Consider the following 13,962-nt stretch of genomic DNA (forward strand, 5'->3'; position numbering starts at 1 on the left):
AAATTCCTGTCCTGCCCCGCCGTCTCTGGTCTATGAAAAAGACAATAAAATAATTTGCATTGGTGTAAGAGCTGCCAACAGTTGCTGTAGTAGCAGAAGTACTCAAGGTTGGTGCAATTTCCTTCTGTCATCTCACTTAAGGACCGAATCACTAACTCTCTGGAAATGTTTCATGGAAATGTCACAATGCAACACTCCAAGAATTACAAGAGCAAGTATACCAAAGAACAACCTTTGAGCACATCTATACAAGGTGAATGTGATTTCATGCCAGCACAAGATGTGAGTGTTTAAGAGCAGCTGCTTTGATGAGGCTCTTCAAGCTCTTCCATCGAAGCCAGTCGCCTGGGTTTGTTGTTTCTCCGCTCGCTCATTTGTGTGTCGAGCGTTTCTAACATTCACAGAGTTTTTATGCAGCAATTATTCATTCGCAGACAGGGATCATTAAAGCAACCTTGATCTAAGTAACAACGTTGCCCTTGTTGCACCTTGCAGTTATCAGAGTCAACTGTCAACAGTGTCACTCTGTGTTGCTGACAGCAGCTGTTGTAGTTCACAGTTGCTGGAGTAACCACGTTGCTGCTGAAGAATCGTACTTGCTGTAGTAACGATGTTTCTCTGTGTTGAAGGACAGATCCTCCTCAGCTTGACGCCTTCATCATGGACAAAGCTCTGCTGGACTATGAAGTTTCCATTGATGCTGACTGTAAACTGGCAACTGTTGGGAAGCCATTTGCCATTGAAGGTAATGCAGTGTGTTTACACTGCTGTAATTATGCTGTTGTGAGGATGTGAGGGACCACATTAACAACACATAACAATGCACATCATAAACCATGCTAAATAAAGTAGGTTTTATACAACATGTCACTGATTAACTTTGTGTCATCAATTTAAATATTACCCAATAACGAACCCAGCATCAAATCAAATGATTTGTTTGGGAAGGCATAACTCAGCACATGCAAAGAAATGTGCTGGGGCCTTCACAACAGCTAAGAGGCTGACTAGGCCTTCACAGAGGACCAGTGTGACCTTTAGATGTTGGACATTGTTGGATAGTCAGGACATATTTTATGATCCCTTACTTTGGGTTGAAAATTCAAAGGTGTTTTTGAGGGTTCAGCCCTGGTTTCAGGGTTGATGTTGAGATTGGGGTTAAGCACTGAGGTGTGATATTAATGTTGGAGGGTTGGTGAATCATTATAGCATGGTGTCCTCACAAGTATAGATAGAGAGGCTAACATGTTTTTGGCTGTGTCTCTTGGTTTGTCTTCAGTTCACTTCCTCTCAGTTTGGAACATTTTTAACTGAAATATATTTCACAAAGTTACATCATCAGGGGAACCTCTGCCAATCAGATGAGAGGAACATTCCCTGCAGTTGAACTGCATACAGCTGTTTCCTCCCAGACACTCGGATGACAAAACGCTAGTAAAGACTGTTTGCACATACCGTACACTGCAAACAGTAAATTGAATCTAAAGGTTGGACTGTTCCTTTAAAAGTGATGGAGAAGTATTAGATTACACTTTTAATTTAAATAGTAAAAGTATGAGTTCGGTATTCTCAAGGATTTAATTAGACCTTCATTTCACACCGTTAAAGAATTACTGTTCAAACCTTCATTCTGTCTGTGACCCCTTTAGCTAAATTCTGTAATGTGTTGATTCTTACGTAGTACTTCTCTGACTCTGTCTGCACATTCATTTATAAATCCAGGCATTACTTTGGACTCCAGGCTCTGTTTCAAACAACATACAACTAAGTTCAATCCTGTTTTTTACTGGAATATAAATAAAGTCAAAGCCTTTCTCTCATTTGCTGACCTTGAAGAAGTTATCCATGAACTTATTTCCTCTCACTTAGACTACTGCAATTCCTTTTACTCCAGGCTTAACCTTAAATCCATTGTTTGTCTTCAGCTTGTTGAAAATGCAGCTGCTAGACTGCTGACAAACTCTGCTCAAAGAGATCATATTACTCCTGTCCTTGCCTAATTACATTGGATACCAGTTAAGATCAGAATTTTAATCTTTTACTGAATGTTTAAAAGCCCTTTGTGGCCTTGCACCACATTACATTTATGGGTTACTGGTCCCATATGAGCCAAAGCACCCTCTTTGCTCTTCTGATCAGTTTATTAACCATCCTGAGGTCTTACTGTGAGGAGACCATGCATTTGCTGATCAAGCTCCACAGTTAAGGCACTTTCTCCCAGATGCTCTCAGGTCAGCATACGGCTTTGTTTTGAGCCATTTCAGTAATAATCTACAGCAACTTATTACTGACACCATTATTTACTGTTGTTTGTTGTTGACAGGTTATGGCATTGGTCTTCCTCAGAACTCTCCTCTAACCTCAAACATCTCTGAGTTCATCAGTAGATATAAATCAGATGGTTACATGGACTTGCTGCACGACAAATGGTATAAAGTGGTCCCCTGTGGAAACAGAGTGTTTGCCGTTACCGAGGTTAGTCTACATGGGTTATTCTGCATGGTGCCACAATCAGATGTCACTTTGTTCTCAAAAACACAGTCACACATAAACCAGTGTGTGGATGGGGTGGCTTTGGTTCAGGAGTAGCGCAGGTTGACCTCTGATTGCAGAGTTGGTGGTTCAGTTCCCAGTCTCTACAGTCCACATGTTGAAGTGTCCTTGGGCAAGACAGTGAATGCAGCGCCTTGCATGGCAGCATCGCTGCCATCATTTCGAGAGTTTGTGAATACTGGAATCTGTACAGCACTTTGTCCTTTGAGGTAGAAAAGCGTTACATAAGTGCAGGTCATTTATCAGTGTGTGACTGCCCAAGTAATGTAATTACACTTGAGTTTAAAGGGTATACGTATATCCAGAAACATCCCTTTTTGTAATTATTTCTCCAACTCTGTGATTCCTTTTAACTTTTTCAGTGCCATTACTGAAAAGGGAATGTTTTTGGAGATGCTGTACCCTTAAAACTCTGCATCCGAATGATCAGAGGTATCAGGGTATCACATTGTTCGGCCTCCCCAGGAAAGCTTATGCCATGGCACTGGAAAGTAGGCTCAGACTAATAATTGAACCTCAGATTCAGGGGGAGCAATTTAGACCCCTTCTTGGCTGTGGAACAGTGGATCAGCTTTTTACCCTTGTGAGGCTGCTGGAGGGGTCACGGGAGCTTGCACCACCAGTCTACATGTGTCTTGTGGATGCGGATATGGACTATGACTGGGTCCCTCAGGGGGTCTTTTGAGGGTACTGTGGGGGGTATGGGGTACCGGGGCTGCTGTTATCAGCCATCCGGTTCTTATACTCTCAAGATGATCCATTGAATGATGAGTCTGCCTACAGGGAGGAAGTGCAAGGGCTAGCTGCATGGTGGAAAGAAAATAATCTCACGCTCAATATCAAAAAGACCAAAGAACTGATAATTGACTTTAGGAAGAGTAAGGAGGTACACACACCACTGTACATTAACGTCGAGGAGGTAGAGAGGGTAGCAAGTTTTAAATTCCTGGGGGTGTTCCACATTACAGAGGACCTCTCATGGACCGTTAATACCAATATGCTGGTCAAAAATGCACAAAAGGGGTTATACCTCTTAAGGACATTCAGGAAGATAAATCTCTCACAACACCTGCTTAGATCTTACTACCACAGCAACATTGAGAGTGTCCTGATGCACGGCATCCTGGTGTGGTATGGGAGCAGCTCTGCAGCAGATAAAAAGGCTCTGCAGAGAATCATCAAGACTGCAAATAACATCACAAACTCCCAGTTTCCAACCCTGGATGACATTTTCACTTCTCGCTGTTTGCAGAAAACTCACAATATCCTCAAAGACTATTTTCACCCTGCTTGTCACCTTTTTGAACTGCTGCCTTTGGACAAACGATTATAGATCCATTAAAACACACACTACACGATTTCTGAACAGTTATTACCCTAGATCCATAAACATACTAAATAATCATCTCCAGAACCACCCTTATTGAAGACAGCAAGTTTTATCGTGCAATATTTATTGATCTCTTTTAAGTGTAATTACCTCACTAAGTGTATATGCTGGCACTGAGTATTGTATTTGTATTTATATAGTTGTACCCTGACGTGCATCTAAAATTTCACTGTATATTTTGTACAGTGACAAGTATCTATTTATCCGTCCCAAGTGAACGTTGTCTTATATTCTCGACAAAAATCAAGTGCATTCCCAGTGGGTTGAGAACAAGGTTGCCCCTTGTCTCCAATCCTGTTCATAATTTTCATGGGCAGGATCTCAAGCGATAGTCAGGCGGAGGTGTGCATCTGGTTTGGGAACCTCAGAATCCTTTTTCAGCTTTTTTGCAGATGATGTGGTTCTGTTGGCTTCATCAGTGTGTGACTTCTAGCATGCACAGGGGTGGTTTGCAGCCAAGTATGAACAGATGAGAGTCAGCAACTCCAGTTCTGAGGCCATAGTTCTCATCTGGAAAACAGTGGATTGCTCTCATGTTTTAAAAATGAACTTAACCAAAAAAATGTTACAGATGACAGACTAACCTCCAGTCAAGGTCAACATGCTCCCTATTTCCAGACCTTCGTCTAATATTACACAATTTGCTGACTGTTGCTTCCAAGGTGACAAATGAACTGATTTAATTTGTTTGATCTTGTCAGTCCCTGTGTACAGTAGTATAGGTTTATGTGTTGTTCAGTTGTTCAGCTGCTGCTTCTTGCAGGTCACTCAGACACATAGGTGAAGTCAGAGATTCAAAGTGAAAGTCACACAATCACCACAAAATAGTTAATAAAACTATGAAATATGTGACCCTGAGGCTCATTTGTTTAATTCTACAAGTGCTGCTGAGTTTTGACCATTTGTAACTGTCATCTTTCTCCATGCAGGTGAAGTTTTTCCAGAACCTAAATGGTTGTGTCTCTGCTCTGTCAGACTCTCCAGATGGGGATCAGCCACTTTTCCGGACTCTTTGTGTTGTTGTGTGTTGGAGTGGGCGGAGCTTTGCTTACTCTAGCAGTTGAACATGGTTTCTACCGACTTGTCCTCCCGCATATCCGTCGCCGACAGAACCTCAAGTACTGGCTGCACACCTCACAGGTGAGTCTCAGAGTGTACAGATTTGTATTGTTATAAGATTAACACAAGCACTGATGTGGTTCATACACCTGTCAGGGGGGAGCACAAACATTTAAAATAAAAAATATAAAGTTAAACTTCTCTAGTTTTGAGGAGGTTACAGTTCTGTAGTGGTTCCAACAAACAGACTGCTTGTGTGTTTGGCAGAAAATCCATCGTGCTCTAAACATGACTTATGAGGACGTGAAGAGGCAGCGAGCTGAGAGAGATAAAAGGTTTGTAACTCCATTAACGGGCGGTGTGATCACAGGACAATTATGGGAGTCTAGAGTTTTCTTGACAAATGTCTAAACCAGTTCAGATCAGTGTTTGTAATAAAGTAGGGTGATGATGTGAAAAACAATTCCAGCTCAAGGGCCACCTACTCATTGCTTCTGGAGCTTTTTATCATATTGCATGGCCCTTACAAGCAGATATGTGTGTTGACTGGTTCCAAGGTAAATAATGATGTGTGGACACATTTATGTTTCTCTGCTTATGTTCAGCTGTAACCTGCAGAAGTCTCAGTCCCCTCCAGGACCCCCTGCCCCGCCAGTCCCTGGAACCTCAGCCAAGTGGAACAATGAAACCAGCACGGACACTGCTGTCACCAAGGATGCCCGAGATTTCAAACGAGTCCACTTCAACCTGGAGACCCTCAACACCCGCCGCCTGCTTGCTCGCATTGCAGCCTCTGATGCCAAAGGAGGTGTGACTAAATGTGACAGGGAGGGACCAGTCAAGCTGATGGCAGGGCCAAACAACAGACTGTGTGAGAATGGAGGACCACCGGCCTCATTTGCCAGTCTAGTTCTCTCTCTCCCCTCCTCATCGTCGTCTTCATCTTCCTTCTCTACCCGACCTAATGCCTCTGCTCCTCCTCCTGCAACTGCAGCACTGTCCCCCACCCCTGTGGCCCCACCCCAACCAGGTGAGCTGGAGGAGCTGCAGAAAGAGATCGAACAGATGAGGGAGAAGCTAACGATGGCTCTGTCCCGGAGAGCCGAGATCCAGACCACTCTGGCCATACCTGTTGCTATGGTGACAAAAAAATCTTCTGCAGTCAGTACAATGACAGCAGCGATGACAACGACTGGAGCCTCACACACCCCCTTAACCACTGTTGCTCTGGCAACGACCCTCCCAGCCAACACAAAGTGTGTGATGACCATGACGGACCCACCTCACAAAGTCCTGTCCAAAGTCCGACCCCTCACCAGCAGACTGACCAGCCAGAAGAGGTGATGGTCTTTGCACAGGTCAAATGACCCTCTGCACACAGTGGCCATATTAATCAGCTGAGCCTGGAAAATAAATTTTATTTTGAAATGATCTGACCACAATGAACCTGACTGGACAGAAAACAGAACTATCAGGCTCATGTTGTTTGTAACTGACACCTGAAATGTGATTGTCAGGGGGAAATTAAAGCTGCATTAACTAAGATTTAGACCAAATTTGGATAAATCAATTAAAGAATTGTCTAGAAATGTTTTTTTCCTACTTTATTAACCCCCCACCCCCCAGGCTATCTTCAGGCCTAGTGTTGATCTCCCTGTGCAGGTCCAACCCAGGGCAGGAGCGGATCTGTTAGACCCAAGAGGCCGTGATCTGTATCATAGAAAGAGTGCAACAAAGAATGAGGCAAAACCAGGGCGAACATTGGTTTCATGTCAGAGATTAAGAGCACTAAAAGTATCGAAAGGAAATTTTTTTTTACCAGATGTGGCTTTCTTCCTGCTAGACGCACAAGTACTGTAGCTTGCTAAAGTGTATATGTCAGTACCATTGGCATGCTAACATTCGCTTTTCAATTTTGCACCTTTTTAGTGAATTATTATGGTTGTAATTTGGAGTTGCATTCCAACTGACTGTAATGTTAGTGTTTTGTTGCCCAGTTACTGGAAACCAGCGTGTTTTCCTGGATTAGAAAATGAAGTATTTTAGCTATTTTTGCTTGGTTTTGGTCAAGTTTATGTCGGATATTTGCAGCAGTCCATGAAGCATTTTAGTGAGAAGTTGTTAAAATTTACGCCATCAACACAGCTAGAAAAGTGGGAGTTTGTTCAACTATCAAAGCATAACATGAAATTTCTTGTTTCACATACGACTTGCGTTTGTGTATCAGTAACACTAATCGTAATGCGATAGTGGCCAGAACATTAGTACTGCATCAATATTACTGGAAAAAACATTCCTCTGTATAATTTGCTTGTGTTACTGCAGCTACATCTGCTACAAACAGCGTTAGACATACTAATTTATCATTAATTTATTGCTAAAATGTAAACCTTTTTATTTGACATTGTGAAAACCATGGGCTCTATGTTCCATATACATATCGTGGCTGTGGCTCACGAGGTAGGGCAGTCGTCTCCTGACCAGCAAGTTGGTGGTTCGTCTCCCCACATGCCTAAATGTCCCTGAGCAAGACACTGAACCCCGAATTGCTCCCGGTGGCTTGATTAGCGCCGTTGTGTGGCAGCTGTTGTCATCGGTGTGTGAATGGTGTATCATCTCTGTAAAGCGCTTTGGCCAGTGTAACACACTGTGGAAATGCCCTATATAAATACAGTCCATTTACCATATACATTAGCTCTGGAGCCAGTTATTACTGCTGCACTACTTGACTGCCACACATGTCTCTGGCTGTCGTGACCATATATGACGGGGCAGGAGGGAGAAGGGGAGGGGATACTGCTGGAGTTTGATTTGACTCTCATGTTTGAGAATTAGGAGAAATTAGTTAAGGCAATCTCATCATCCAATGCAAATGTTTGGTGCCAATGCTTTAAAAGTCAGTTTGTTCTTTGTGTAGAGGTAATAAGTAATATGAAATACTAAAGTTTTAAAAAGTGCAGATTCAATAGTTTAACCCAACACTGGGTTAATGGATTAAAAGAGGTTGTAATGGATTATCGGCATGGTTTTTACAAACTGCCACAGAGCATTGAAACAACTTCTGAATTTTCACCTTAATAACAAACAGTATTGTCTCTTAATACCCTATAAAGGTATTTTTGGATCGGATGTGTACAGTTACTCTAAGAGTTTTGAAATGCAAATTGCAGGGGGTTTTTTTCAAAGTAATGTTCCTTGGACATGATCATTTTAAAAGAAAATATTCGATTTGCATGTTTTATGAGATAAAATGGCTGAAATTCAGATGAAAAACTAGGCCTTCTGAGCCCCCCACCTAACTCATCAAATTACGTCACAAAGGGAGTCAGCCTCTGTGTATGTAGTATTAGTAGTAGTAGTGGGTAGTTTTATGTACTTGTTTTTTTGCTAGTTAATAATCACCTTTCACATTGTTGTTTTGTGCCTATGCACAAACTACATCCATTCCAGGTTACCTGACAGGAAGAGGAGCGGAGCAGCTTTCATGCCTGGTTGCGTCTATGCAGGTGAAGAGACGGGATTTCACAGCTGCATCTGTACCAATAAATGTGGTTGTGTACCTTCTCAGTTTAGACAGGAGGGTTATATTCCCAGCCACATAATGAAGTTCATGATGGGGGGTCTAAACCAGGACCCTGTAAGATTGACGGTTCCTACTGCAGATGAAAACATGAACTGTGCACTGTTAGGTTTTGCTTTCAATTACTTCGTCACATCCAAATCTGTACATGTAATGGTTTAATTCACAAGAAGTAACATGTGCCAGGTATTTATCATTGTAAGGCAGTACCTTCTTGTAGAACCCAAAAACCGTAACCTAAGGGTAGCTAGCATTTATTAGTTTATTAGCTAAATGCAGAGTTTGATAAGATTTGATATCATCTGTTTGCCAACATTTCAGTCCATATTTTGGTGACTTGTTTGTGCAGTCTGTGCTTATGTAACTTGTGTGTGAAAACTTGTGATTATGAAGGACAGAACGTGAATGCCCGTTAGCCACTAGCTAGCCTGGGCACCTGTTAGCCGTTATCGTAAGCTATCTCGGGCGCCTGCTGGCCATTACCGTTAACTAGCTTGGGCGCCTGTGAGCCGACCCTTGAGCTCTGTCACTTGTTGGCGTTAAACCGTATACATAGTGATGGTCCTCTGACACCCGAGGCTCCGACACATGCACGGTAGCTCATGAAATAATTGTATCGAATCAGTGTGCCGAGGTGTGACTAGTGACGTTCGAAGCACTTGAGTGAGGTTCGAAGCAGTTGGGTGCCTCGGACGTCATACAAATCAGCTAATTGGTTCGGTTTGTCATGTGAATCACTTTGCTGGATCGAGTGTGTTCAGAGATAGAATATCCCTATTTAGTTGCATTCATTTGAATTTTTCTTGGCAGAGCAGGTTGGTTTGTTGCTGTTGTTGCCTTAGTTCCTTTGAGAGTTAGTGTTGTAGCAGATTGTGTATTTAGTGGAGAATCACTGTAGGTAGAGAGATAGATCAATAGATAGCTAGATAGTTAGAAATAGATAAATTAGTTACATAGTTATATAACACTAGATATAGTTACATAGTGCTAAATACTGTTTTATATATATATAGATAGATATATTACATATATAGATAAAAATAGCCCATAATCTATTCTGTATTTGCACCAGTCCCATGTGAAAATGACATCTGTCTGAATCTGTAGAGCACAGCTCATGAATGTAGCAGCGCCATTTAAATGTTTCATAACACAAAATATAAGTGAAGAGTATATAGGGTTACAAACATGCCAAATAAGAAACATGGTCTTCAACACGAGTTCATGTTTATTTTATATTTTACTGTCAGCTTGAAACCATACAACCATGTAGTGTAATTGAACAGGAATATGTATGGCGAATCAAATCCCAAACAATCTATGTACCAATCACACGTCTTGATTGCACTTCATTTTATTGACCACTGGATGTCCCACTCGAGCACTGTGAACCATTTTTGTGAATACTGTTTCAACAAAGCCTCAATCAGCCATCACTACACTACGTGTACAGTTGTATACAAGAGAAAAGGGAAATAAACTGAAGAACCCATGGACAAAATCCTTAGTTGAGTACCCAACTCTCAACATACCTTCAAATTCTAAATGTGTAATGTATTTTAATTTACTATTTGCATGGTTAAGAGGGTAGAAGGGTTTAATTGATTATTTCAAGACTTTCTAAGGCTATAAATAACCCTTAAAAAAACTGACCATGAAAAACATGCCTGAACATTCATTATTATTAAAAATGTAAGGTTTCTCTACAGCTCCTAAATCATTGAAATTTTACGTGAAAATTCCATGAATTTCTCCATAAATTGATATAATCAAGATATTTTATTGGGACTTTTAGAGTTATGTTTAATGGATAAATTAGCAGATTATATTTTTTGTACATGTTGACAGAATAAAACAGATTCAACACTGCAGATGAGCCCATTTGTAATGAATGATAATTTAGTGTTTTATTTTCTTCAGGAGCTCTGAACACTGTATTATTATTAAAACAGGAAATTGTTAACATTAAGACTTTATCACCGTGAGTACCCTAAACCTGGTGATGAGGATGTGATCGGTTGCTTCATCTAACAGCTCCCCTTTTCACTTAATTTCAGCCAGTGTATACCAAACATGCAGTTAGCCTGCTTGCTAATCTTAGAACAGCTCTTCCTGTTGCTGTTTCAGATTAAACGCCTTTCAGGAGTTCCCGGGAGTGAGGCTTTTATTGTGAAACAGCAATGGGAACTGTGCAGTTGAAATTGCTAACAGTTCAACAGCAGACACTTCAACTGATCAATTATATCCACTGGTCAAACTGTGGGGTGTGTTGATCAATACAGTACAGGAAACAATAACAGATTTTTAAAAAGTTACACTGCATCAGTTTTCTGTCATTTCAAAAGCAAAATGCACAACATGTAAACACAAAAACACCAACAGAAACAAAGTTTTAGTGTTTAGTTTCCAAGAAGTGTTTTCAGATTATCGGTTTTTCCACAATTCATGAATGAGCTACAACCTCCAACTAAATAATCTGGATTTGTACTGGAATTAACCCAGGATTAAACTGTAGTTTAAAGCAGATTTAAACCAGCTAACCCCCCCAACCTTAATTTATAGATTGTGGACTTTGTGAATCAAAAACAATTCAAATTGGAAGTTCAGTGATAACATCCAGCCCTACTCAACAGATAGGGGATGTCCACTAGAGTCCAAAAGAAACCAGTAGAAGCCAGCTTTAGTATAATTAATGACTGTAAATGAGAGTGAACCAATAAGATGAGTGAGAGCTCCAGTACTGCCTATAACAGACTCTAGAAGAGTCCAGCAAAGTCAAATTGAGTTCAGGAGAGTCCGGTACAGAACAAAAGATCATCTCCAGGTGTGCCTGCTGACAGCAGCTGGATGAAAGTCTGGAGGTGGAGGACGAAGATGATTCAGATTAAGAATCCAGTAGACACAGGTTGAAGATGAGTTCTGCACAGACAGGTGGCAGCATCAATCAGAGGATGAAGAAGAGGAGGACGACGACAAAGAGGATGGTGAGCAACACACCTATAGCACACCACTGACGACGGTCTATAAGGACACAAAGAATTAGTAACTATCAACTAACTATAACTAACTTATCCCATGTTGGTAATGGTCTGCAGAAACACAATTTATAAAACTATTACCTATTAATACTACAATCAAAGTATTATTCAATATATGCAACTATAACTTAACTATAGCTAACTATAATCATCCCTGAGATTCATTTATTTGAAGTTATTTATTTTATTTTTTAAATTTGATTAATTTCTGTCACTGCACCAATTGAAAACAGTGTGACATCAGGTGTCGCTGGGCAGATTACCACTGGTCATGTGGGACACTTTGGCCAGTTTCTTCATGACATTGTCCAGTCTGGACTGAGTGTTGTCCATCTCATGGCCAAAGTCATCCAGCATCCTGCAGGAACCGGATGGGACAGCATGAGTTATCACACTGGGCTGTTGTCCCCTCACCTCCTGTTGTTATTGTCTCCTACTTCCTGTCATTGTCCCACCATGCCCTGTTGTTGTCCACTATCTCCTGTTGTCCCCCCAACCTCCTGTCATTTCCCCCCCATACCCTGTTGCTGTCCACTACCTCCTGTTGTTGTCCCCTACTTCCTGTCATTGTCCCCCCGCTCCCTGTTGTTGTCCACTATCTCCTGTTGTTGTCCCTCACTTCCTGTCATTGTCCCCCCATGCCCTGTTGTTGTCCCCTACACCCTGTTTTTGTTGTCCCCCACCTCCTGTTTTTTTTGTTGTCCCCACCTCCTGTTATTATAATCTGAGTTTAACCTATTCTGTTGCATTGTTTCCCTGTTTCTTGACCTGACTGTTGCCAAACGCAATGTAGCAGAAAAAGTTGCCTGACCAGTTCAAAATGTGACATAAATCGGTTCTAAAAAATAAACCTTACAAGTAGAGGTTTCCCAGTGAATCCAAAAGTTAATGTTTTGAATATCTGGTTTCTTACACAGCTTGTTCATCCAACTCCATGCCGATCCTCTCAGACATGTTCTTCAGGACTCCAATTGTTCCTGACACGAGCTCCAACTGTTCATCCTGCTGCTCTACTATCAGCTACAACAAAACACACACATACATTAAATGATTTACAGTACAGGGCTCCAGGGTGCCAGTGATCAGCTGCATTTGCAACCAAATTTATTTAAGGTGGAAATGACTCTTTTCAAAGGCCGTACTGGGTGTGACCACAAAATACACCAGTTATGCATGGTCTCTGTAGAAATTCTGAACAGACTTAATAATCACTGTGACACTGTCTGCAGTTCTGTCACTCACCCGTCTCACGAAGTAGGGTGTGTTGATCCTCACGGACTACAAGCCACACACATCATCCCTGGACCCCTTTTTTGCCTTTCGAGTCTATTCTTTCCTTTCCACTAACTGCCACAGACAGGTAGATCACCTGTTAACCTATTTATGTGTTGGAAACTTCTTACTTGAATCCCTTCTGATGGAGCAGGCTGCTGGTGTCACTGTGTGCTTTAGGGTTTTACCCCAGCCCTCACCCATCCTTTGTAGCCAGAAGGGGAAATTAATAACTTAACAAATTCATGCTACATGAAAATTATTTTTATTCAGTACATTTCTGCTGTCGTTCAGCCTGGTGAAGACTGTGCTGTCCTCCTGCTGACAGACAGATGTTCTGACTAAACACGCTGCACGAAAGTCGGAGTCAGTGTGGCTTGAGCAGATCAAACACTTCGTCGGGCACACGCTGCTCATGTTTTGTGAAGTCCCAGTTTGAAGTTAGTAGTGGCTGAAACCCACCATCAATCCTTCTTTAAGTAGCAGGCTGCTAGTAACTTTAGCGCAGAATAAGCTGGGACTAGCAGTCGACACAGACATCGCCAAAGAGCAGAAACTGTTCTTCAAAAAAAATGGGCTCCAAAGGCATGCATGCAAAAGCATACATGCAATTCATACTTCCATTGAACTATAATAGCCTAATCATCATCATCATCATGTTGACTGCTAGGCTATAGAGCTCTAAAGTGACTCTACATAAAAAGAGGAAAAAATTTTCCCATTTAATGTTTTCCGTAAGTCTCCTCTCTCTGAGTTCCATTATAAATACAGGCTATGCATGTTGGATGGTAAGGTTATTTAAAATGATTTGTGAAAATTAGATTTTTTTTGCATTATGTTGTAAAACAAAGGTGGTGCTACCAAATCTGGCACTGGTGCCACAACCTGAGCAACTTGCTGCCACCACTGCCACCAGTATGAAATATTAGTCTTTAGCCCTGCAGTATACAGTACAAATCGGCCCTATTTATTTATTTGCTTACTTGCTTGCAGTATTTAAAAACACTTTCATAAAACTCTACTGTATGACATTTCTCAGAGCTCTGTTACTGGCTGTTTAATTATTCATG

General features: G+C 41.4%; 2 protein-coding genes across 2 annotated transcripts in view; one reads left to right on the plus strand and one right to left on the minus strand.

Annotated features, from left to right (window-relative positions):
• grin3bb (glutamate receptor, ionotropic, N-methyl-D-aspartate 3Bb) overlaps positions 1 to 6,585 on the plus strand; it is a 45,507-nt gene extending 38,922 nt beyond the window's left edge. The window contains exons 5-9 of the mRNA XM_020609088.1: positions 630 to 745; positions 2,324 to 2,475; positions 4,919 to 5,083; positions 5,270 to 5,337; positions 5,608 to 6,585. Coding sequence (XP_020464744.1) covers positions 630 to 745; positions 2,324 to 2,475; positions 4,919 to 5,083; positions 5,270 to 5,337; positions 5,608 to 6,346 — 1,240 coding nt within the window. The 3' untranslated portion in view covers positions 6,347 to 6,585. The remainder of the gene's footprint in view (positions 1 to 629; positions 746 to 2,323; positions 2,476 to 4,918; positions 5,084 to 5,269; positions 5,338 to 5,607) is intronic.
• A 3,774-nt stretch (positions 6,586 to 10,359) lies between these two features.
• stx6 (syntaxin 6) overlaps positions 10,360 to 13,962 on the minus strand; it is a 6,819-nt gene continuing 3,216 nt past the window's right edge. The window contains exons 6-8 of the mRNA XM_020609089.1: positions 12,534 to 12,640; positions 11,884 to 11,978; positions 10,360 to 11,603 (exon numbers count right to left, since the gene is read on the minus strand). Coding sequence (XP_020464745.1) covers positions 11,527 to 11,603; positions 11,884 to 11,978; positions 12,534 to 12,640 — 279 coding nt within the window. The 3' untranslated portion in view covers positions 10,360 to 11,526. The remainder of the gene's footprint in view (positions 11,604 to 11,883; positions 11,979 to 12,533; positions 12,641 to 13,962) is intronic.

Source organism: Monopterus albus, unplaced genomic scaffold, assembly GCF_001952655.1.
Source record: "Monopterus albus unplaced genomic scaffold, M_albus_1.0 scaffold98.1, whole genome shotgun sequence".
Classification (NCBI taxonomy): Eukaryota; Metazoa; Chordata; class Actinopteri; order Synbranchiformes; family Synbranchidae; genus Monopterus; species Monopterus albus.